The sequence below is a fragment of the Notechis scutatus genome, chromosome 3 (genome assembly GCF_049901735.1).
Source record: "Notechis scutatus isolate UNSWTSFEM ecotype Mainland chromosome 3, rNotScu1.2, whole genome shotgun sequence".
NCBI lineage: Eukaryota > Metazoa > Chordata > Lepidosauria > Squamata > Elapidae > Notechis > Notechis scutatus.
This window is the reverse complement of record NC_142011.1, coordinates 5,577,678-5,604,178: the sequence shown is the minus strand read 5'-3', so window position 1 is coordinate 5,604,178 and position 26,501 is coordinate 5,577,678. Positions and strand designations below refer to the sequence as shown.

General features: G+C 42.4%; 1 protein-coding gene across 1 annotated transcript in view; it reads left to right on the top strand.

The window, feature by feature from the left end:
- The window catches only part of STMN3 (stathmin 3), a 33,571-nt gene extending 24,183 nt beyond the window's left edge, over positions 1 to 9,388 (top strand). The window contains exons 3-5 of the mRNA XM_087962413.1: positions 4,314 to 4,489; positions 6,106 to 6,297; positions 9,106 to 9,388. Coding sequence (XP_087818539.1) covers positions 4,314 to 4,489; positions 6,106 to 6,297; positions 9,106 to 9,165 — 428 coding nt within the window. The 3' untranslated portion in view covers positions 9,166 to 9,388. The remainder of the gene's footprint in view (positions 1 to 4,313; positions 4,490 to 6,105; positions 6,298 to 9,105) is intronic.
- Positions 9,389 to 26,501: the final 17,113 nt, after the last annotated feature.

The window sequence follows — 26,501 nt, the reverse complement described above, 5'->3', positions numbered from 1 at the left end:
GGGGTCACTTGAATAGTGCAAATGGGTGTGGAGCCTTCTTGGGACAGCTGAAAGGACTATGTTGTAGACTGGAGATAGATATTGTGGTCCACCAGCCGCCAGCAGAGCTGGCGGCAGACTTGGATGATGAGGAGGTCCTTGGGCCAGTCTTGGAGTCTGGGGAAGGCTCTGATGGATGCTCTGTGTCGGAAGCAGAGATAGGGCCAGGGCTGTCTGACATTTCCCAGTTGCCTACAGAATCAGAGATAAGTGGGGAAGAAGAACAGCTGGAGCCTGTTCCAGATGTGTGTATGCGCAGAGCTGTCAGGAGAGAACAATTAAGCAACAGAGGACAACTCAGAAGGAAAGGCACACGTGAACGCTGAATGGCCCCTCCCTGGGGAATAAATAGAAGCAAAAGGGGAGTGGTGGTTGCAGGAGACAATTAGTTCATATTTCTTTTGGAAGACTTGCTTATCAGAGTTCGTGCCTCACAGACTCCTTGCCAGGTATTTAATTTGCAAGCGACTGGAAACTCTCGGCCTGGCAACTGTGCAAGGCCTATTTTTGCAATTAACCGTTGGGAGGATTATTGCTGCGATTTTTCTGTGTGTGAATGCCATGAATTCACAGTAACTAAATAAAGAGGGGTTTTTCGGGACAAGGAGTCTGTTTCTTGGTTCTGCTAAGCCTGGGTCAGAACAATAGATGATGTCGTGTCCCTCTCCGTCTGTTGAGAGAGGGCTGTAAATGGCCTCTTTGACCCCTCTTTCAAACCAGCGGTCCTCTCTGTCCAGAATGTGGACTCAACAACTCCCAGAAAGAGTACTAATGACCAGATGACTGCAAAGAATATACATCCTTCCATTCTTCAGTCAGGACTGAAGAAGCTTCTTGGATGAGAAGCGAAATGTCCTCAAGGAAAAACAAGAAAGTCCAGTTGCCTTTTGCAAAAGCCCCTTTGGGACATCTTCAAAAAATGGTGAAAAGGCCAACCAACTTTAGTCCAATCAGTCCGGATGTGATAATTGCATTGAGAGCTAATGTCTCCCACAGCAGGAAAACTCCAGTGATGTCAACAGCCAACTGCCGCCTACTAGACTCCACAGGGAGGACACGGGGAGAGAGAGTGATGCAAGCATTGTCACAGCATCGCAAGACACACCCCTTGTGTGTGTGTGTGTGTGTGTGTTGCAGCACTGCCTCTATAAGCTTAAGAGAACCAGAGCTTGCAGTAACTTTGCAATCATGATTTCATCATTTTCGAAACCAGGGCACACCGCTGGCCTCACATTAAACCCGAGAAAGGCAAAGGAAAATGCTTGTTAAGCTTTGGGAATGGTGGAAGGAAGCAGTATCCGTACAGGTAGTCCTCGACTTACGGCAGTTTGTTTAGTGACCATTCGAAGATACAACAGGAAAAAAGTGACTTATGGCTGCTTTTTATACTTTTGACCGTTGCAGCATCCCCGTGGTCACGTGATCAAAATTTGGCCGCTTGGCACCCTACTCATGTTTATGACGGTTACAGTGTCCCAGGGGTCACGTGATCCCCTTTCACGACCTTCTGACAAGCAAAGTCCATGGGGAAGCCGGATTCACTTCACAACAGTGTTACTCACTTAACAACTGCAATGATTCACTTACGAACTGTGGCAAGAAAGTTCGTGAAAGGAAGCAAAACTAGATGAACAACTGTTTCGTTTAGCAACAGAAATTTTGGGGCTCAGTTGTGGTCGTAACACGAGGACTACCTGTAGCTGACTGAGAAAGCCCATGAGTCAGCAGAGTGATGTAAGCTGCCCTCAACAGGAGTATAATTTTGGACTTGTGGGAATTTAGTCTTCCACTGTTTTTGGTTGGGCTCCATCCCAAGTCGTGAATCAGGTTTCTGGGCAGAGCATTTAATGACAAATTCAGAAAACCGATTCAGAAAACGAAGTAATGAAGATGATTAAGCCCTTGTTATGACTCCCCTTCAAATTCAAGCGAGCGAAACAGAAAGCAGCCGTTTCAGAAGTAATTCAAACAGAATAAAGTCTCACAAGATAACGGCTGGCAGAAATCCCAATCCACAGCATAAATCTTTACTCTGTCCAGCAAACCAGTCTTGGCAATAAATCTCAAGCCTCAGAGCTTCTTGCTGTAACGTCCTCACTCAATAAGTCACTTTGCTTCTGGCGAATTCCACCAGGCCAGCTGTGTCCTTTTATACTTAAGCCACGTGCTAATTACCCTAATTATTGGCTCGCTCTTCTCTTTCTTTCTAACTGGGTTTGTCTCCTTAGCCGTCTCCTGTTCCTAACGTCTAACCATAAGTTTTCCAGATTCTCATCTCCGCTGGAAAACTCCCTCCTTCCTTCCCTGTCATCCATTCCCGGCTGCTGATTAGATAAAGCACCAGAGGAGGTCGAAGGTTCTGACCACTCTAATATTTCAGGTCTGTCATCCCTTGTTACCTCCATCTCCTCATCCTGGTTACTATTCCAATCACTCAGCAATGCCGGTTCATATTTCTCTGCCATGTCTTCCTCACTTGAACTCATATCTGCCACAGGAGCAGAATCCAAACCCGGAGCCACAACACCCCTACGGGGAAAGAGCCAGGAGAAAATAGCCTTGAGAAAAAGGTGACTTAAGGATGGTTACAAGAACACCCTTCAAAGTCTAGAACAGATGCCTTATGGGAGTTCATGCTCCAGGCTGTAGAGCCGTGAGGGTCAACCTCGGGAGGCTGAAAATGGGCCCGTTTCAGCACTTCTGGTATTTCCGGAAAGCCCGTTTTTCGGCCTCCCGAGGCTGCAGAGGCTTCCCTCAAGCCTCCGGGAGAGTGAAAACGGCCTCAAACGGGTCGAAAATCAGCTGGGAGGTGTGTGCATGCGCAGTGCAGTTAAGGGAGCGGGGCAGGGGTGTTGCGCATGCATGCACAGAGGGGGCAGTGCGCATTGCATTGTGGGTGCCATCACACGTACTTGCATGCTTTATGTCAACTCACTTTGGTGATGGATTCTTGACTAGATGGGAGAGAACTAAGTGAGGATGGTGAAGAAAGAATGAATCTATTGATGAGCACCACTATTACTATTAATCTTCTCATCACTCCTATCACCAATCCCTTCCCACCTGTGACTGTATGACTGTAACTTTGTTGCTTGCATCCTTACGATTTTTATGGACTGCTTCCTAGTATGATTGGATTGCTTTTTGTACCCTATGACTATCATTAAGTGTTGTACCTGATGATTCTTGACTCTTGACGAATCTTTTATGTACATTGAGAGCATTTGCACCAAGACAAATTCCTTGTGTGTCCAATCACACTTGGCCAATAAAATAATTCAATTCAATTCAATTCAATTCAATTCCTATTTCTCTTTCTCTTTTATTCTTTTTATTGACTGTTTCCTAGTATGATTTTATTGTTTATTGTACCCTATGACTATCATTAAGTGTTGGACCTGATGATTCTTGACTCTTGACAAATGTATCTTTTCTTTTATGTCCACTGAGAGCATTTGCACCAAGGCAAATTCCTTGTGTGTCCAATCACACTTGGCCAATAAAGAATTCTCTATTCTATTCTATTATTCTATTCTATTCTATTCTATTCTATTCTATTCTATTCTATTCTATTCTATTCTATTCTATTCTATTCCATTCCATTCTATTCTTAACCCTTCTATTCTTATTCCTATTCTATTCTATTCTTATTTCTATTCTATTCTATTCTATTCTATTCTTATTCCTATTCTATTCTATTCTATTCTTATTCTATTCTATTCTATTCTTATTCCTATTCTATTCTAATTCTATTCTATTCTATTCTATTCTTATTTCTATTCTTATTCCTATTCTATTCTATTCTATTCTATTCTATTCTATTCTTATTCTATTCTATTCTATTCTATTATTCTATTTATTCTATTCTATTCTATTCTATTCTATTCTATTCTATTCTATTCTATTCTATTCTATTCTATTCTATTCTATTCTATTATTCTATTCTATTCTATTCTACTCTACTCTATTCTATTCTATCTATTCTATTCTATTCTAATTCTATTCTATTCTATTCATTCTATTCTATTCTATTCTATTCTTATTCTATTCTATTCTATTCTATCTATTCTATTCTATTCTATTCTATTCTATTCTATTCTATTCTATTCTATTCTATTCTACTCTACTCTACTCTACTCTACTCTATTCCTATTCCTATTCCTATTCCTATTCCTATTCCTATTTCTATTCTAATTCTATTCTGAATAAGGACCAGAAATGATGCCACAATACTTCTCAGGAAATTTGACCCCTAACCCTTCTCCCTTGCTCAGATATGGAGGTCAAGCAATTGGACAAGAGGGCTTCTGGCCAAAGCTTTGAGGTGATTTTGAAGTCGCCCTCTGACCTGTCTCCCGAGAGCCCCGTCCTCTCCTCTCCCCCCAAGAAGAGGGACCTGTCCCTGGAGGAGCTGCAGAAGCGATTGGAAGCCGCCGAAGAGAGGAGGAAGGTAAGGGCAGGTCTACAATGGTCCCATGCATTGCTGACGGACACGTCCCCAAATTTTATCTTCAGGCAAATCCTCACAATTCCCTGGTTGCAGCAGCTAACCCCCCCCCCCCACGTGCTGATGAATATCTGGGGAAATCCTTGGGGCCCTAGGCCTGAAATTTCTCTGAAATACTGTACACTATGTATTCAGGCAGAAATCTGACCAAGAAATTCCAATCAAAACCATATATACGTTACTACTGTTTGATCATTAAGTGCTTAACGTGGTTAACAATTTGCACAGGAGAGAATGTTTGTAGCTCTGGGCTGAACTGCAAGCACCCTTGGTGCTCCCTGAGCTGGACGGTTTGCTTGCAGACATTTCTTTACCGAAGTAGATTACATCATCAGTGCTAGAAGGAAGTGGAGTTGGAGGAGGAGGAGGGGGAGGAGGACTGTGGCATCCTTGCTACTCTCTGACTTCGATTGTTTTCTTGGTTCATTATGCAAACTAGGTAACATCTTCAGTGCTAGAAGGAAGTGGGGGAGGAGGAGGAGGATTGTGGGGTCCTTAGTACTCTCTGAGCTTGGTTGTTTTCTTGCAGACATTTCATTACAGAAGTAGGTAACATCATCAGTGCTAGAAGGGAGTGGGGTTTGAGGGCGAGGAGGAGGAGGAGTGTTGTAATGACGAGGCAGTCGAGTTGTTTGATCATGAACAACTGAATCATGATGATCTTTATTGTAATCTAGTCTTGCATTTATACACATTTTTAGTTATCCTCCATCACTGGTTAACTTTGGTTACTGCTTAACTTTTGTTACTGTTTAGCACAGTAATCCATACAATTAATTATCTAGTTAAAGTCTAACATATGTTTACTTCCTCTCCCTAATCCTCCTTTAGATTAGTGACTTTGTTTACCTGAGTTGTATTTGCTTGGAAACATTCTTTATCTGAGGTTTGCCATCCGAGATTGGAACATTCCTGCAATTACAACTCTACAGAGGAGGAGGAGGAGGAGGAGGATTATTGTGATGTCCTTGGTAGTTTTTGAGCTTGATTGTTTTCTTGCAGACATTTCATTACCAAACTAGGTAACATCTTCAGTGCGAGGAGGAGGAGGAGGAGGAGGAGGAGGAGGAGGAGGAGGAGGACTGTAGTGTCCTTGGTAGTCTTAGAGCTTGGTTGTTTTCTAGCAGACATTTCATTACCCAACTAGGTAACATCATCAGGGCTAGAAGGGAGGGGGATTTGCTTTTTTGTGCATACAGTATACAAGTAGCTTGCCTTGACAGTGTTGGTGGGAATGTTCTCAGTGCTTCCTTGATTAGGAGGAAAAGCAAAACAACACACAAGCACACACAAACATACTATACGGGGAATTATATGGGGAATTCTGGGAGTTGAAGTCCACAGGTCTTCAAGTCGCCAAGTTTGAAAACCCCTGGTCTACGTCAAGTCAAGGACTACCCGTCCTCTGATCTAGGAGAGCCAGATGTTGTGATTGTCTCCCAGGCTTAAAAAAAAGAAATCCACCGTAGTGATGCTGCCAGGACAGCTTCCCAGACGTTTGTTGGCTACCCAAGAGCTCCTGAATCGCTCCTGAAATTAAATTATGGGTTTCCTTGCAGAACCAGGAAGCTCAAGTCCTGAAGCAGCTTGCAGAGAAGCGGGAACACGAGCGGGAAGTGCTACACAAGGCTCTGGAAGAGAACAACAACTTCAGCCGGCTGGCTGAGGAGAAGCTCAACTACAAGATGGAGCTCAGCAAGGAGATCCGCGAAGCTCACCTAGCTGCCTTGAGGGAGAGACTCCGCGAAAAGGTAAATGAGCCGACAAATCCCAGCAGGACAGGTCTTTTGGCCTTAAGCTGCCCCTGTCGTGAGGCTGTGGGTAGGAAGACAAAATATTAGATCACAGCAATATGTGCAAGAGACGCGGTGGCTCAGGGGCTAAGACGCTGAGCTTGTCGATCCGAAAGGTTGGCAGTTTGGCGGTTCGAATCCCTAGCGCTGCATCACGGAGGGAGCTCCCATTCCTTGTCCCAGCAGCTTCTGCCAACCTAGCAGTTCGAAAGCATGTAAAAAATGCAAGTAGGAAAATAGGGGACCCCTTTCGTGGGAAGGGAAGAGCGTTCCGTGCGCCTTCGAAGGCGTTTAGTCATGCCGGCCACATGACCACGGAGACGTCTTCGGACAGCGCTGGCTCTTCGGCTTTGTAACGGAGATGAGCAGCGCCCCCTAGAGCCAGAAACGATGAGCACGGATGTGCGAGGGGAACCTTTACCGTTATATGTGCCTCAGTGGCGCAGTGGTTAGAGTGCAGTACTGCAGGCTACTTCTGCTGACTGCCGGCTGCCTGCAATTGGGCAGTTCAAATCTCACCAGGCTCAAGGTTGACTCCGCCTTCCATCTTTCTGAGGTTGGTAAAATGAGGTCCCAGGTTGTTGAGGGTGATAGGCTGACTCTATAAACTGCTTAGAGAAGACTGTAAAGCACTGTAAAGCGGTATATAAATCTAAGTGCTATTGCTAATATGTAACTGTCAATATGGACACCGACTGGGGCCATGGGTAGGACACACCTGGTGAGGGAAAGTGCCCTGGAATGAACCCAAGATCTTCTTAACCATTAAAGGAGAATATTTGTAGCTCAGGGGGGTCCTTGGTGCTCTCTGAGCTTGGCTGTTTTCTTGCAGCCATTTCATTACCCAACCACTAGCACTGATGATGTTACCTAGTTTGGGAAATGAAACGTCTGCAAGAAAACGACCAAGCTCAGAGAGCACCAAGGACCCCTCTCTTCTCAATTATACCCAACACGCTTTGTTGAATTTGAACTTTTCAGATGCGTGGACTTCAACTTCAACTTGGGAAGTTCTGGGAGTTGAAGTCCACGAATCATAAAAGTGCCAGTGTTGAGAGAAAAAAATGCTCTAAGATAAGAGGAGGCATGTTTCCTGACCTCTCTGCCTCTCCCAACTTTCCATCCACAGTCCCATGGGAGTATAGGCAGTCCTCGACTTACAGCAGTTCATTTAATGACTGTTTGAAGTTACTGAAAAAAGGGACTTAGGACCGTTTTTCACCCTTACGACCAGGGGTGAGATTCTACCAGTTTGCACCTATTCGCTGGAACCGGTTGTTAACATTCTAAGCAGTTCAGAGAACCGGCTGTTAGAAGAAATTACTGGCCTAATCCTGTAAGGAAGGCAGGAAGGAAACATTCTGGTGTTGCTTACAGAAACTGCCACTCCGTCAACCCTTATTACATTCTTGGCAGGACTAGACTTCCTGTCTCAGGAACTTCTCTGGAGTTGTTTTCCCCTCCTTTGCTGGTACTTTGCTTGTGTGGAGTGACCATTCAAAGTTACAATGGCACTGAAAAAAGTGACTTATGACCATTTTTCACACTTACGACTGTTGCAGCATCCCCACAGTCATGAGAGGCCAGGCGAGATGTGTGCCTCGATGTGAGTGTTATTGAGTTGGCCACACCCAGCCAATAACATGACCACCAAGCCATGTCCACCCAGTCACATGACCACCAAGCCACACCTACCACCAAAGCCATGCCCACAGAACCGGTTGTTAAAAAATTTGAATCCCACCCCTGCTTATGACCAGGGCAGCATCTCCATGGTCAGGTGATCAAAATTCAGACTTTTGGCAACTGACTCATATCTTTGACGGTCGCAGTGTCCCAGTGTCACATGATCCCCCTTTTGCGACCTTTCGACAGGCAAAGTCAATGGGGAAGCCAGGTTCACTTAACAGCCGTGTTACTGTGATGACCCGGGGCATGACACAAAAATAACAAAGTCACAAAAGTAGAATAAATTCTCTTTAATGCCTCCAACTTGGCCCCAATGTCCAATTATCCTCGGCTGGATAACAAACTCTTCAAAAAACAGTCTACAAAGGGCAGAAATGCAGTCCGAACCCAGAGTAAAGATAATTAGAAATAAAAAAAAACCAACACAAACCACACTGAAGTAATTAACATGGCAGGCCAGGATGATAAATTGCAGACTTTCAAAGAATAACGCAGCACCCACAGTTGGGAGGATGCCAAAACCCAGATAAGACATGACAAACAAAGATAAAGCACGCTTTGCTTCCAGAAAGGTGCTGTGCACAAACACCCTTTATTATCCTGTTCTCCCAGCTGCAGCTAATGAAGGGAATCAGGGCCTTTTCCCCCCTCTAACCCACGTTGCTCCCTTCTCCGTTCCTCCCTGCATGCCCTAGGATGAAGAGGGGGTGGACCTGGGTCTTCCTCTGAATGCCCAGCCGGACTGTGCCCTTCCCCCGTTTCCTCCACAGCCACCAGATCCACACTCCCACTCCCTGTCAGCTGCTCAATCTCCTCCTCAGAATCCAACTCCAACAAGGGCATGACAGTTACTAACTTAACTGCGGTGTTTCACTTAACAACTGTAGCAAGGAAAATAGGGCAAAACTCGCTTAACAGCTGTCTCGCTTAGCAACAGAAATTTTGGGCTCAGCTGTGGTCGTAAGTCGAGGACTACCTGTAATGTGCGTGAAGATGGGCGATCCTGCCACCGAGGTGTTTACCCCTGCAAACTCCCGTGCTGCGTTTCACACCTATTATCACTTCCATCTTTTTCAGGAACTGCACGCAGCCGAAGTGCGCCGAAACAAGGAACAACGGGAAGAGATTTCTGGATAAGTGGCTTTTCTACACAGCTAACACCTGCTTCCTAATAACTAACCCACCGATCCCAACTTCTTCTTTTTTTAATTTTTAATTTTTATTTTGTCTAGACAGGGCAACATCTGTTTTCTCGGTTTTCTTTTCCTTTCCCCCCCTTTCCCTCTCCCCCAACGCGCTCCGGTGTACAAGCTCCGTGTCTTTCTCCTCTCTGTATCTTTTAACATGGAGGTTCATAGAGACCTCCCAGCCGACTCGCCATTTGTCGAACCTTGAAATAATAGCACCCATCAAATCCGCTTTTTTTTCTTCTTTTGAGCTGTTCGGAACAACAAAACGCAAACCATTTAATGCACAAGAACGGAAGGGGAAAAAACTTTGCTTGGTGTTTGGCTGCGTTGCGAAAGGTTGCTTCTCTATGAACCCCCATCGATCTGATTATTCTCCAACCGTAACTCCCCTAATTCACCCCTCTCCTACCCCTCCAGCCAAGGAGACTGGTAAAAGAGGACCCTTCCTCTGCCAAGGCCTATCTCACACACACACCCTATGCTGAAGGAAAACATCTTGAGTTCAGGGCACGCTGCAAATGGAAAAGGCAACTTTCTGTTTGCAAACAAGGGGGAACGGAAGGGTACGCACACATCCGAACCACCGTTTGTGGTGGGTTTTTTTTCCTCCTCCTTCCCGGAGGTTTGCCTGGGAGGGGAAAATTTAAAAAAAAAAAACCTTACGAGGTCCCTGCTTTCTTGGTGAGGAAAGTTACAACCGGGTAGTTGATGGGTTCGATTAAGAGAACACCTTTTTTTGCTTCCTTGATTGATTTACAGGAAAGGGAGAATCATTTCAAGAGGACGTTAAAAAAAAACAACACAACAACCCAAAGAGCAGGCATGAAACGTTGACCTATCCAACCTCAAACCTAATCCGGCTTTTAGACTGAATGGTGCGATCCAGATTTTTGTGGGAATGGGGGTGTGTGTGTGTGTGGCATAGAGGCTGACTCTGTAAACTGCTTAGATAGGGCTGTAAAGCACCGTGAAGTGGTATATAAGTCTAGGCCCAATTGCTATTTTCCAAAGTCTCTCTCTCTCCCCCCAGGTTTAAGGACCGCGGGACAGCAGAGTCATTGGATGTGACGTGTGGTCATTGGCACTGCACAGCAGGAAAGGGGCTTGGTTAGAAAGTGGCCAACGAGGTCTCCGGCTAAACATTGTTCCCTGGAGATGTTAAGCTAATTTTTCTCTCAAGAGAGGAAAGGGTCTCGTTTGAAGCTCCACCTTGCCTTGCCCGGCCCTACTAGCTATATTTTCAAAGAGTTTCCCTTGAGCATTTCCAGTGTGAAAAGTCTTTTTGCATGAGGAATTTGTGACCGTCAGAAAGAAAGATCTGTAGAAAGAGGGATAGAGATAGAGTCAAGATCGCGTCAAGTGTTAGTACCACTTGATAACGCCTCGGGAGACCCCGTTGTTTTGTGTTGTAGGAGGCCCACTGTAGCAAAAGATATAAGAATGGGATAACTTCGGTCTCAGTTAAGTGGGGGGGGGCGGGGGGCTGTCTCAAAGTAAGGATTGAGAAACGTAAAGAAAACGGGTGAAGTTTGCAGCATAACAGAACGCTAAAGGCAGCAAGTATTGAAAGGAGAGTGTTTTACGAGTAATTTTGAACCATTGAAAAAGTCGGTTAAGAGCTGATCATTCCTTTATTATTATTATTTTTCCAAACTGGATCAGGTAAATCCCCAATTTAGAATGGCAAAATATATCAATCAGGTGTGACTGTTACTCTTATTCCCCCCCCCCCCATTTTCAGCTCATCTTTCAGTTTGCAAAATACTTATAAGAACAACAATAATAATAAACACCAAGAGAATAAAAGGCTTATTTAAATTGCAAGGAAAGTGCCAGGGAAAAAACAACAGATGGTCGTCCCACCTTTGCCAGATCCAAAATGTCTGGTATGGATATAGGTCTTAGGAAGGCAGGCTGTTTAGATGTGCAGAAGTTTCTAGTCCCCATGGTGGATGTTTAATGTAGACAAAGCAACAGATCGAATATAAGAATGACTGTTTTTTCCAATGGATCTTTGCAGGGCCCCGACATTTTCACCCAAATATAAAGAGGAATTTTTTGCACTGGCTCTTCCAGGGGGTTGTCATTGTGTTGGTTGAAATGGGAGAGTTCTAGTATTAATTTAATGTTCTGGCAAGTTGGATTCTGAGTCATGTTGGCAAATTAGTCAACCTGGGCTGTTGAATGGCTGTGAGATTAGAACTCTTTGGTTAGTGAATTATGCTGTGGGGATGGTAATAATATCAGTGTTTCTCAACCTTGGGCACTTTAAGACAGGTGGACTTAAACTCCCAGAATTCTGGGAGTTGACATCCATTTGTCTTAAAACAACCAAGGTTTGGAAACACTGATAATATGTTGGTTCACATCATTGTCATTAACATCACCACCATCACCCGGGGGGAAGAAATCCGTTCTGAGGTGTATTTTAGTACAGGTTGTCCTCTTGGATCAGACCAGGTTTCATCTTCGTTCAGCATTATCTTTCTCCCAGATGTTCACAAGGAAATGGAGCCTGAAATTCTCCCCTTGTTGGCTCCTTTGCAATTGGTATTTGGAGGCAGGTGACTTCTAGCCTGGAGAGTAGACAGTCCTCAAGACCAGAGGTTGTGGCTGCTTCATCACTGGAGGTTTTTAAGAGGAGACTGGACAGCTGTTTGTTGGGAATGGTATGGGGTCACCTGCTTGAGCAGGGGGTTGGATTAGAAGGTCCCTTCTGAGGTCCCTTCCAACTCTGCTATTCTGTGCCTCTTGATAGACTAGTTCTCCATTATTATTTTTTCCCATTCTCTTTAAAAGACGTCCAAGTTAGTGGCCACCTCTGTATCTTTTCATAATTCAACAGATTTATTAGGCACTGTGGTTGGCAAAAGGCAGCTTGTTTTTCCTTTTCCTGACCTTTTGTTTAAAAGTCATTCCTGTGGAGCTCAAATATTACTTCATTTGATTAGGGTTAATATGTAATACTGTGTAGAGTTCTTCTGTATCCATAGGTTGCAGTCTCAGTTTTCCCAAGTCTACAAATCAGGTTTCATTTTCTAAGCCAAATGATTTTGGGAAGGTAGGAACCAAGCTCTACGTGTCTGCAAAAATACCACCTTTCAGTGCCCTTGCTCAGAAGAGAGACAAGAAAAGAAAGAAAGAAAGAAAGAAAGAAAGAAAGAAAGAAAGAAAGAAAGAAAGAAAGAAAGAAAGAAAGAAAGAGGGAGGGAGGGAGGGAGGGAGGGAGGGAGGGAGGGAGGGAAGGAAGGAAGGAAGGAAGGAAGGAAGGAAGGAAGGAAGGAAGGAAGGAAGGAAGGAAGGAAGGAAGGGACTTCTACAGAAAAATATAATTCCCTGTCATTAGACATAAAAAAGAAAAACAAATTAATATGTAATTCCCATGCATAGTTTCTTGGCATTAGTCAAAAGAAGGAAGGAAAGAAGGAAGGAAGGAGGAAGGAAGGAAGGAAGGAAGGAAGGAAGGAAGGAAGGTAGGAAGGAAGGAAGGAAGGAAGGAAGGGACTTCTACAGAAAAAATATAATTCCCTGTCATTAGACATAAAAAAAGAAAAACAAATTAATATGTAATTCCCATGCATAGTTTCTTGGCATTAGTCAAAAGAAGGAAGGAAGGAGGGAGGGAGGGAGGGAGGGAGGGGAGGGAGGAAGGAAGGAAGGAAGGAAGGAAGGAAGGAAGGAAGGAAGGAAGGAAGGAAGGAAGGACTTCTAAACAAAAACTAATTTTCACACCTTTCTTAGCATTAATAGAAGGAAGAGAGGGAGGGAGGAAGGAAGGAAGGCAGGTAGGGAGGAGAGAGAGATAGGAAAAAGAAAGAAAGAAGAAAGAAAGAAAGAAAGAAAGAAAGAAAGAAAGAAAGAAAGAAAGAAAGAAAGAAAGAAAGAAAGAAAGAAAGAAAGAAAGAAACTTCTAAACAAAAACTATAATTATTATGCCTACTTTCTTAGCATTAGTCGAAAGAAAGAAAAAAATATGATTCCCTATTGTTATTCGTCATAAAGGAAAACTAAGCAAAATGTAATTCCCATGCATATTTTCTTAGCATTAGCTAAAATATAGAAAGAAGGAAAGAAGCGAGGGAGGAAGGAAGGAGGGACACAGGGAGGGAGGCAGGAGAGAGAGAGAGGTAGAAAAGAAAGAAAAAGACTTCTACAGAAAAAAATATAATTCCCTACAGTCATCAATTATAAAGAAAAACTAAACATAATGTAATTCCCCTGCATTTTCTTAGCATTAGCAGGAAGGAAGGAAGGAAGGAAGGAAGGAAGGAAGGAAGGAAGGAAGGAAGGAAGGAAGGAAGGAAGGAAGGAAGAGACTTCTAAACAAAAACTATAAATCTTACACCTTTTCCATGTTATTCCCATACATATTTTCTTAGCATTAGCCGAAAGGAAGGAAGGAAGGAAGGAAGGAAGGAAGGAAGGAAGGAAGGAAGGAAGGAAGGAAGGAAGGAAGGAGGGAGGGAGAGAGGAAAGAAAGAAAGAATTTATGGTACCAGCTTCCTGAAGAGAAGAAAAAAGGCCAAGATAGATTTTGATATTGCTGTGCTAAACTCAATTACTGGTTAGACTTATGCTGGTGACATTTTGTACCACCACTCCAAGTTTCTGTGATTTATGCTTTTCTTCCTTGTGCAAATCCAACATTAGTGTTTTTGGTCTTGAGAGTCTGTATAACGCAAATAATATCAACGCAGCATCCAAACCGCAGCTTTGGAGGACTCTTGTGGTAGGGTTCAAAGTGTTCCAGCTACAACTCTTTTGCCTACCACTGTTAGAAATATTAAGGTAGACAGAGGTCTCCAAACGTGGCAACTTTTAAGATTTGTGGACTTTAACTCCCAGAATTCCTCAGCCAGCCAGGTAGACGAATCAGGGCTGAATTGCAGTGAGGCATCTTCCTGTATTCTTCTGCAGTTTTTCCAGGGAAAAGACAAGAGGAGAAACCCATATTTTTCCAAGCCATAGACAGATTCCTGGCATCCATAAATCTTCTAGGCTTTCAATTGCACAAAATAATGTTGTTTAGCTTGGATGCCAACAACTCAAAGGGATTCAAAAAAATCCAAAGTTAGTACATGAGGAGGTTGTAATATTGCAAGTCTGTGGCCAACATCATTGATGTAGCTAAAATGGTCTTGAACCCTCCAGAAATAAAATGAAAGTTATGGTCAAATGCTCAAGTAGAAAAACCCTTTACTTTCTTTCCACTTTCAAATCTTTGGGTAACATGGCTGTCCTTTTCATCTTCTGTCTGGGGATGATGTCGAGAAAATATTCCTGCTTCCACGAGGGTTGGCTTCATTTTTGAGGCAGTTCTCAACAATGTAAACAGTAACAAAGGGGACTCTTCTGTAGCTTTTACTAATGGAGTCCAATGCCCTCCCCCCCAAAGAATTGTATCTGATGATTTACTTCCCGCAAGTTCCAACAGGATTTCCCTGTGGCATCAAATGGTACCCAATTCCTTAATATATTGTTGTGAAGGGTGGCTGATATTTCTTTAGTTATTTATTGATTTCTAAAAATTATCGGTGGCCCGATAGCAGCAACTCTCAGGGCGAGATACACTAAATGTAGCTAAAAATATTTTTAGGATTTTTTTTTTTTTGAAAAGCCAAGGAACAGAGGTGTTGATATTGTACTGCCTGCCCGAAAGGCCATGCTTAACGCTTCTGTGACCGTCTCTTCAAAGTAGCAGGTTCAATAAAGATTTTGCACTGTAATATCCTCTCCCCAATAAACTGATCCTAATTGATAAAATAAAGAAATGCCAAAGTATCACTGATCCACTATGACCATGTTTGACCTATATTGGCCATAGATACCAAAACAGCCAAAGTATCTATCTATCTATCTATCTATCTATCTATCTATCTATCTATCTATCTATCTAATCTACCTACCTACCTACCTATCATCTATCTACCTACCTACCTATATGTCATCTATCTCTATCTATCTATCTATCTATCTATCTATCATCTATCTATCTATCTATCTATCTATCTATCTATCTATCTATCTATCTATCTATCTATCTATCTATCTATCTATCTAATCTACCTACCTACCTACCTACCTATCATCCATCTATCTATCTATCTATCTATCTATCTATCTATCTATCTATCTATCTATCTATCTATCTAATCTACCTACCTATTATCTATCTATCTATCTATCTATCTATCTATCTATCTATCTATCTATCTATCTATCTATCTATGTCAGACCTGCCCCAGCGAGGTCCCTAGGAAAGAAAGACTCTCGACTCCATTTGATTGAAGTGATAGGTCCTTTTTTACTACGGATTAGTGATTGCAAGAAAAGCAAGGCTAGAACTGAAGTTCCTGCACAAAGCGTTACATAATTCACCCTTCTCCACGCCCTCCCCCCTTGACTGGTCTGTCTTCATCTAGTGGCGTGCCACATAGGTGTTTTGGTAACAGCTTGGGTGTTTGGTGGCACTTGGTGCAGTTCGCATTCTTTTTCCAGGCTCTGCAGCCTTGAAGACTGGAATAGGCCGGTTCTCATAACTCTGGCTTATATCAAGCCTGTCACCACCACCCCTCCATCTCTACATGCCAGTTGCCTACTTCCTCCTCCCCCCCTTGCCCTAACAATTTATGACAGGATGCCAGTAAATTGTTATGTCAGGTCAGGAAAGCTTCATGAGTTGACACGCTAAGCTGAAGATGGCAGATTGATCCATCCATCGATCTATCCATCCATCCATCCATCCATCTTTGAGTTATTTATTGAATTAGATGCTGACCTGACTTTGGAATGCTAAATTATATGCCAATGCCAACTTCTTGAATAGCATATGTGTGTATTCCCTTTGGGTAACTAATACCTAATACTAGCCTGGGGCATTTCCACATTTTTGTTTGGTTCTAAGTTCTCCTGGATCTCTAAAGCTCTGTGTCTTTACAGCCTCTGGTTTGATCTCTGTTGTGGCTTTCCAGGCACCAGATCTAGACGGTATGTGGGAAAGATCTTGGGAGACAGGACAAAGAGATGCTGTCTGGGGAACAGTCAGATAAGAGACAGCTGACAGGACAAAGAGATGCTGTCTAGGGAATAGTCCAATAAGAGACAGCTGAGCCCTCCGCTGCATAGCAGGTAGAGAAAGAGAATCAGGAAGGGATCCTTCCCAGCTTCTCCAGCTGTAACAGAGATGGTGGGAGAATTGTACTTTCAGACTTGCAATAATTCTGTTAATGTAGCTTTGCAATAAACCATCTGGTTGTGATTCCCGTCTGGCCCCCTTGGTAAGACTGACACCAGGATATGGCGTTTCAAGAACCGCATTGCCATGTTGTAAATTCTAGTGATGTGTCACTTTGGCAATGCTTGTGAGTTCTTGGCCTTCTCTAGATTCTGTGCCTTTGTGACGGGGCAAAAATTCTTATCTTTAGAATAGGGGGTCTCCAAATGTGGCAACTTTAAGACTCGGGGACTTCAATTCCCCCAAAAATTCAGGGAGTTGAAGCCCCCAAGTCTTAAAATTGCCACATTTGGAGACCTCTGCTTTAAAATTCAGAAACGGGGTGAACATCTTTCAAAAAAGGTTGCTTGGGAGCATGCCGATGACAGGTGAGGGAAATTAGGTACGTCTCATGGAGAGAACATTTACGCAGCCACATCAGAGCTTTTGCTCTTCTCATGGATAGAATAGGTGGATAAAATATATATATATATATATATATATAGTTTGCTGTCCAAAACTGAAATGGCCTCAGGGACTGATTGGCAAGGAGTGAAGTATGGAATCATGAAAAGAACATTCAAGAAATCTTTGAAGGAAAGAGGGCAATTCCCACAGATGTAGCCTATAGGAAAGGTAAAACACACAGGCAAATTAGACAAAGGTGAATATTCCATCCACTGAACCGATCAAGGAAGACAAACAAACAGCTGGAAGTCAGGTTGCACTGGTTTACTTTCCCCAATATATAAAATATCCAGCCTGGCATTCATAAAAGAAGTCCTGAGCAAGCATTTTATCTTCATGGCCAAAGAAAAGGGCCATGATGCTGCAAAGAATTTTTAGTTAGCTTAGAAAAAAGAGAAGAGCCATTGACGGCGTCAGTCAGGGTCAAGACATACTGCAATATGCCTGGGAACAGGATAGAAGAACTGGGTTCAAAAGGTTATAGTTTATCAATCAGTTCTAGAAACAATCATTGGTGAAAGTACTGGCCTATAAAGCAGAATTGTTTTAGCTGCATTTGATATATTTAAAATGCTTAAATAGAGTTAAATAAATTCTAAGAGAAAATAGAGTTGCCTGTAAAAGTCATCATCCAGGTGGAAACAGTGAAATGTCTGCAGGATAATGATGATAGTCTTAGTTGGTGTGATGCTGTGAGCTTGTGTGGTGTGTAATTCGGATTTGCTGTAAATTTAGGTTTTAGTATTCTAACAATTGATGTTTTTGTTTCAATGTTGACAACAATCAGAAATACTGTTACTCAGGAGTCCAAGCAAAATGGTGAGCATTCCTGCTTGTAGTTATTCATCTGAGGTCAGGAAAGTAGTAAATTAGACAGAAAATTGAAAGCTAGCTCTCAAGTAAGACGAGAGACTGAATTGAATATTGCTGTGGAAAGAAAAAAATAGCTGTTTGCTTCACATTTTAAGGAATGTTCATTTAATCAAAACCCACAATTGGGGACATTTTGGTAATGTTTGAATTGTGATGGCAGAACCCCATCAGAAGTAAGAAAATTAGAAACCACACTGCTAATATTGGTTAATGTTCATTATAGTTGATTTTTAATGTTGACTTTCTACGTCTAAGTGTGTTGCACAAATTTATTTATTTACTTAGAGAATTTATACAGCCTCCCACTCATTTTTAGTGCCTCTAGATGGCTTATAAAAATAACGCAAACTGTTTGATTGGTTTAGAGTAGGGCTACCAGTTGTGACTGTCAAAAATCCAGCCAACCACTAAGTAGTAGCAAAAAGTCTCTTATTATCACCTAGTGGTTCCCTGGGTTTTTGCAACCACGGTTCCACGCATTGTGAAAATTCAGAAAATGGGATAGTTCAGCAAACTGTGTTCTGAAAAACCGCCCCCTTATTTTGGTGAATGATTGTGTTCACACAATGCTTATCTTTTCTGTGCCACGATTGCTGGCTGCCAGCCAAAGAAATAGGGATCTGGATGCCTGCCATAGTCCAGTGATAGGCAAAACTTTTTGAGTCTTTTAGCTAGTATCTTAAGATAGTAAGTGTGGTCCACGGGTTTAGCACAGGTCAAGGCCAAGAATCCAATAAGCAAGTGACAAACCCAGGATAAAAGAAAGGAGACACACAGTAAGGTGGAATCCACAGCAAGAGTTGGCTTAAAAAGTTGGTTTTCAGTCTCTATACATAGGGAGCAAGGCCAATAAGGTTTTTGGACAATCATTTGTCTGACATGGTACAGGGTTTCCTGCTTGAGCAGGGGGTTGGACTAGAAGACCTCCAAGGTCCCTTCCAGTTCTGTTATTCTCCACCCCATACAGAGCCGTGGCAATGGATTCTTCAGCAGTTTGTTTCTTGGCATGTTTCTCAGTTCTAAGGAGTTTTATCACCTGTCTCTGCTTAGGACCAGGTGGTTGGACCTGAGGGTCTTGAGAAGGGGTCAGTGAGGGCAGGCAAGGGGTCCTGTGGGCTTGCTGGATCTGCCTCATGGGTCTGGGGTGTCACCAGTAGTGGAATCAGCCACACCAGGTCTAGTGTCTCTAGATCAGAGGTCTCCAACCTTGGCAACGTTAAGACTTGTGGACTTCAACTCCCAGAATTCTCCAGCCAGCTATGCTGGCTGGAGAATTCTGGGAATTGAAGTCCACAAGTCTTAAAGTTGCCAAGGTTGGAGACCTCTGCTCTAGATGTCCCAGCTTCACTTCATCCCATCTTCATTGAGGGTATGTCAGCCAGTTCAAACCGTTAACCAGGCAGCAACAAACTTAGCAGCTGTGTTTGCACAATGTGGGAAGCCTGGTTGTGTGTTTGTGCAATGCCCCTTTAGCATGTTGTGCAAACTCATCTCCTTTCATTAGCATGGCATTCGGTGCCCTTTGCAATTCCACGTTTAAGCACGTTTGTGAAAGTAGCCAAAGAATGGGAAAAATCTGGAGGAACATTTGAAAAGGGGATTCAACAGCAGGTGAGGCAGAAAATGGGACCATCTCTTGGAAGGAAGGAAGGAAGGAAGGAAGGAAGGAAGGAAGGAAGGAAGGAAGGAAGGAAGGAAGGAAGGAAGGAAGGAAGGAAGGAAGGAAGGGAAGGAAGGGAAGGAAGGAAGGAGGGAAGAGAAGGGAAGGGAAGGGAAGGAAGGGAAGGGGAAGGAAGGAAGGAAGGAAGGAAGGAAGGAAGGAAGGAAGGAAGGAAGGAAGGAAGGTAGGAAAGGAAGGAAGGAAGGAAGGAAGGAAGGGAAGGAAGGAAGGAAGGGGAAGGGAAGGGAAGGGAAGGAAGGGAAGGAAGGAAGGAAGGAAGGAAGGAAGGAAGGAAGGAAGGAAGGAAGGAAGGAAAGGAAGGAAGGAAGGAAGGGAAGGGAAGGGAAGGGAAGGAAGGAAGGGGAAGGGAAGGGAAGGGAAGGGAAGGGAAGGGAAGGGAAGGGAAGGAAGGGAAGGAAGGAAGGAAGGAAGGAAGGAAGAAAGAAAGAAAGGAAGGAAGGAAGGAAGGAAGGAAGGAAGGAAGGAAGGAAGGAAGGAAGGAAGGAAGGAAGGAAGGAAGGAAGGAAGGAAGGAAGGAAGGCTAAGTGAGGTATTTTTGAAAGCTTTCACTCCAGCTAACCTCCTAGAAAAACAGAGGAGCTAATCTGGTTCCTAGGATATCAGGGCAGGGTGCCGTTTTAATGGCAGTATTAAAATGGAGCTTTCTCGTCTTCCTAATTCCACACGATATGTGGAGGCATTGATGTGCAAAATTATGGGGAAAGACGTAGAGCCCAGGTTAATGTATGACTCTTCCAAGATATGCCTTGTGGAGTTCAATGGGACTGAGTGTAGGATTACAGGCTAGATTTATATGCCTCTGCTTTTGCTACTCAATAGCTGTTCACTAAAGGAAGAATTGGCCCAACTGAAAGATACATTTAAATGTGTTTGTGTTGGATGTGTTTGTGCTGTTGGAGCTAATGTGGTGCGCACAGAAGTCACAATATCATATTTCAATCCAATCAGAAACAAGGATGGGTGGATTAGCCTTCAGCATCCTTCTCCTACCTAATCACTTTGAAACACACTAGTTTGGACCAATATTTCTCAACCTTGGCCATTTTAAATGCGAGCGGACTTCAACTCCCAGAATTCCCCAGCCGGTGGGAATTCTGGGAGTTGAAGTCTGCATGTCTTAAAAGCTGACAAAGTTGAGAAATCGCTCCCAATGTCTCTGCAAATTGGGCTTCCTTGTCAAAAACATCTGATGGCTATCAGGTTGCAGAAGGATATCTTTGGCAATCAATGAATTCTGCCATGTAGTGTTTAGGTACAGAGAACGACATTCATTCATTTGTCTTAATTTCCAAGTGCTTCTAAACTAGAAAGCGTATGCCAGGAAAAATTAGCTGAAGACACACTGAAGTTTTCAAGTAAATATTAGAGGCATTTTATTGGATAGGCTTTTTCATCAGTCAGCAGAACCCCTTGTGTAAATAAAATTATTTTAGGAGAATAGCTGGGTACAATAAAAAGGTCCAGAAATAAGTCCAGCATCAATGTTTGTGTGTGTGTGTGTGTGCGCGTGTGTGCGTGTGTCAAAGAAAATAAGCTTTTCCATGATAAGGTATAATGGGTGCAAATAAGCACAAATCAAGCATAGGAAAAGACTCAAATGAAAAATCTATTTGAAATGATGTTTTTTTTAAAAATCCGAACACACAAACCAAGTTAAATTTACATTCCATCCAAAGTCCATTACTATATTTGCTGCATTATACACGGATTTTACACTAATAGCCATTTTATATTAATAACCAATTCATCTTCCCAAGATTTATTCCTTATGGAGCCCCAGATTATTATTTGTGAAAAACAGAAAAGTCTCAGTAATGTTGAGAAAGCCAAGATTAAAAAACAAACACAACCCCTTTACTTTGGAAGATTATGTACAAAATCATTATAACCAATATATAAAAATTAGATATTTGCTAAAATTACTTTATGCGTGAGAGAGAAAGTATATAAGAAGGCCTGGGAACTGAAAAATTTGGGAGCTATTCTGTCTCTGTATCTTAATTACTGAAATCTGTTCTTTGTATGGAAGTAAAAAACTGGAAGTTAGTTATAAATCTTTTTGGCATTATTAAGCCCCCCAAAAGGTAACAATACTCTTTGTCTTGTGTTGATGGGCTACATCTCATACCTATTTTAAGAAAGCAACGAATCTGCCTGAAACCAGGTTGTCAAATCTTAAGTCCTCTGATACAAATGTTATTTTGATGCCTACAATAACTTGGTTTTCCTTTGGGATGGTGTTATATTGCTGCGTTGTGAAACAAACCCTAATGTTAAGAATAAATGTTATGTCCTCTTTTGGTGCCCAGTGTGGCTGTTCTCTGAGCAGTGCTTCTCGCTGCTGCTCCTCGGTTAATATCTTCCATTAACTGTAGATATTTTCTTGGTTGACTGATGCTACTGGCGCCATGCCTCCAAAGCCGACGCTGCAAGGTGTGGTTATGTGCCTGCGTGTATTACAGAGTTGCCAACTGTGACATCATCCAAGTGCATGTAGCAAAAACCACACGCATGCACACACACACACACACACACCACAAACCCTGGATGGCTGAGGCAAGGAAGGCGTGTTTATGGTGCTACGGATGATATTCCACAGCAGATTTTGTATTAAGAACCAGTTCTAGCCTATATGGACTGATTAATGGTCCTGATTGGGCATCTTCTACAAACTGTAACTGACCAAAAAAAAAAAGAGAGCAATGATGGTTGAATGCCAGAGAAGAATGATATCTGGAAAAAAAAGGAAGATTCAAGGATGCTGGAATGTATATTCCGTTAGACAGATGGAACAAGCTCTCGTCACGATTATTCTGCTGTGAAGGCCACAATCCCCGGAAGTATCTAGTTAGAACTGAAGAGACAAAGAAAAACGTGTCAAAATGTCAGCAGCCAAAGTGTGCCACTCCTTCTGATGTAAAATGAAACTCTTTTCTCTCTCACAGGTGTATTCTAAATGTTCTACTATGAGCATCACTAGTTAAACTTATATTGCGTAAACCTATATTGTAACAAGGGTTGTCTCCCTGCAGCACAAGCTCACCTTACAGGAAGTTCTCAAAAACACCTGTGCGGCAAGCAAACTTAACTTTTTTCTGGTATTTGATCCTTCCCAGGACTGTCCTCCTGTTTTCTCCTGAAGTCTAATTTAAATGTGATTGGCCTTTCATAAAAGTCACTTCTTAGGGTGCAGTGTGTGCTGTTTTTTTTTTTTTTTGTCTTTCCAAAGACGCGGAAAAGTAAGGAAGTATAACGGTGTCACGAATGGATTTTTTTTTCCATACTTGAGCCTAATCTGATTCCTTTAATTTCACATGCATTTCATCGTCAACTTGAGGTTGTTGTTGTGCAAAAGAAGTGATTAATGAGGAAAAACAAGAAATAAACTTGGTATGAAACCACAACTCACCATTTTTATTTATCTATTGATTTTTTCCAACCGCAGTTGTTTTCAAGTGGTTTTCTGGGATAACAAAAAAAAAACTATTGATAAAACCTGGGGAAGGAGGGAAGGGACTTTTTATTTCTTCATGCTCTGTTGATATATATTCCCCCAAAGTATTTTTTAATAACGTGATACACAGAAGACACCCAATTAGACCATATATTCTATCATGTAACCAGTTCAAATGAATAAGAGCAGTGTTTCTCAATCTTGGCAACATTGGGTCTTCTCATCCAAGAAGCTTCTTCAGCCAGAACTGAAGAAGCTTCTTGGATGAGAAGCGAAACATTTTCAAAAGCAAAACACCAAGAAAGTCCAGTTACCTTTTGGAAAAGCACCTTTGGGACAATAGGATGGGATGTTTTGGTCAGAGAAGACAGGTTAGGCACGTGGATCCCGTCCAAGGAGGGAGAGGCTGAGTAAGAAGAGGCCCATACTAATTAATGGAAGAAATTCCGGTCTCAATTGTGGTTTTAAATTGAGGTCTAGTTGCAATGAAGCGTCTGCAAGAAAACCACCAAACTCACAGAGGACTAAGTTCAACCCCAAGCGACAATTACTCTCTTCTATCACATCTCCAGAATTTCTGATTGTGGGCCACGCTTACTGAGACTGTACAGTACAGCATCGGGTTATTATCTTTTTTAGCACGTCCATTGCCAAGGAAATCAGAATAAAAGTATAAGGTAACATGTCATGCAATGCTGCAAAGTCTGCATTATAAGCTCCGATCACAAACTGTCATTTTAGGAAGCAAGAGCAAGGAGAAAAGCAACTATGCTCATATATGAAGAGAGATGACTTATCCTGGATGCTTCCACTTACCGAAAAGAGAAGAACTCTGCAGAAAGCATGGGTGTGCTCCATCTACATAATGGGGGAAAAAAAACCATTTGCATAGAAATTTAGGAACTGGAACCCTTAGGTGCTTTTGCAAATGTCTTGGTAAGAAGAAAAGGAGAGAGAAATAAAAATGATACCATATGGGGAGCTCATTAATAGATGGCCTGAGCAGGCAGAAGATAAAAAAAATGAATCTTTTGTGCTTTACAATGATCAGTCTTTCAAAAAGACCTGCAACATAGGCTGCTCAAGGTTGGCTCAGCCTTCCATCCCGACGCCAGTAAAAAGAGGACCCAGATTGTTGGGGGCAAGAGGTTGACTCTGTAAACCGCTTAGAGAAGGTTGTAAAGCACTGTGAAGCGGCATATAAGTCTAAATGCTATTGCTATTGGTATAGGGAATTTTGGTGATACTGACCTCACCAGGTGAGCATTTACCTCTGCCAAAAGTCAAGAATAGAATAACAGAGTTGGAAGGGACCTTGGAGGTTTTCTAGTCCAACCCCATGCTCAGGCAGGAGACTCTGCCTACATCATTTCAGACAAATGGTTGTCCAATCTGTTATTAAAAACCTCCAGTAATGAAAGAACAGGGGGAACTGCTATTCTGGACCTAATTCTTACCAGAAGATAATGGTTGAAGAAGTGGCAGAGAACACTATCTTGGAAGAAAATGATCATAAGTTTCTTCCCCATAAACCAGGAGACAGTGAGATGGTGGTTTGCTTCTAGCTGTTGTCACAGATACAGGCATATACAGAGGGTCAGTCATGCTCTCTTCCTCTATCAATAATTAGCAGCCACCACCTCCAATTCTCTCCTCTTCCAGTATTTGCCTCCAGCTATAACCAGAATTCTTTCCCAATTCTTTTTAAAATCTTAATTTAAGATATTGATCAAAATAGGAAGGTCATAGCTTCTGCCAACCCACTTCATTTCCTCCACTATCATCAGCTGCACAGAAGTCAACATACCACTGCAAAACATCCTAGAAAAAGAGTGGATTTTCAGAGCAACGAAGATTCCAAAGGAAAATGTTATTCCAAATATTCAGGCTTCTCATATTTTAAAAAAGGCCCTGCTTAACAAAACCAAGCCTATTTCATCTTCCAGCCTAATGTTCCAAGACCATTTTTTCTAATGTTGTACCAGACCCCTAAAAATAAAATAATAAAAATAAAGAAAAATAAATAAAGGGGGAAGGTAAAAGCAGACAGAGTCATTGGACAGGAAGATATAGAAAGTGGGGGAGGAGGGGAGAGGAGTAGCAAGAAATGTAGTGAAACAAAAGTAGTACTAAGAGGAAATATCAGAAACAACCTTGATCTGTACATGTTTCTCACCAGCAAATTATTTTGACAAAGGGGGAAAGTGGTAACATTTCAGAGGGAAAGCCACATGCTGGCACATGAGAACAAAAATACTTATTTCTGCTCCCTTCGGTTGCCACAGAGCCTGGAGGGATCTGAAGAACTGGACATTAGCAAATGGATAATGGCTTCGAGGGTATGTATGTGAAACATTAAACCAGCAGAATGTCTCAAGATTCACAGATGTGAGCTCATGAAATCATGCCCCCCCCCATACCCCAATGACATGATCCCTCCATAACAGATGCACCAGCAATATCAAGACACACAGAGTTTCTGGGAAACAGAATTGAACCTCCTTTGATTCTGCTTTATTTGTTCTTTGACAAACAGAAGGATCTCATAACAGCCCCCTACAAATGGAGACAGTACAAAAAAAGAGACTGCAATAAATATGTCAATATTTATTTGTGAGATTTACATCTTGCCTTTCTTTCAGGTCAACATACATAGTGTGGTCTCTGCATGTTTCTACACAATCACCAGTCTGTGCCGTAGGCTGAGAGATGAAAATTGTTCCGAAACTGCTTGGGGGAGGAGGGGTGTCTCCAAACATGGCAACATGCTGGTTGGGAAATTCTGGGAGTTGAAGTCCACAAGTCTTAAAAATACTAAGTTTGGAGAGCCCCAATTAGGGGATTGCTGTTGTTGTTTTCCTCTACTGTAAAATGTAATGATTTTATACACAAACACAACAACAACAGAGAGACAAACAGACCTGAGCTGCCAAGAACTGAGAGACCAAAAAAAAAACAATCCCATAAACCCTTTTAATATTTATTTATTACTTTAATCCCCAGTTCCCTCATCTTATCCCTATAAAGGAACCAGGTCCATATGAATATAATCTGCATTAAATGCAGGTTGGTTTTATAACAGCCAAGAGCTGGATCTCTGGTTGATGACATGGGTGCATCTATGTCACCTGCTTGACAACCATAGGGTTGTGATTATCCCTGCCTCCTTCCAGAATGTTTTTCCTCCTCTACCCAGGGGAATTCCTAGTTTTGGGATTTCCTGATGGTTTCCTTTCACAGTCCTAATCAGGGCTGATCTTGCATAGGTTACTATTATACCTCAAACAGAACAATTAAAAAGATAAAAATCTCAAGTAAAACATCTTCATAATTGGACAGAACCTCTTGAGTTGTCTGATGTGTGGAGGAGTGGACAGTCTGAAGACATTTAAACAAACACCTCTGCACACTGGTCTGGCTAGAACTAAAGATTACATGTGAAAACATTTCCCTCTGAGGGTGCCTATGGAGATTCTCAGTCATCTAGGTCATGGTTGTCTCAATAGTGCTTTTTTCAAGAGGCAACTGGACTTTCTGGTTTTAGTTTGAAGATGTTTTGCTTCCATTCTAAGAAGCTTTTTATTGGATGGTGGG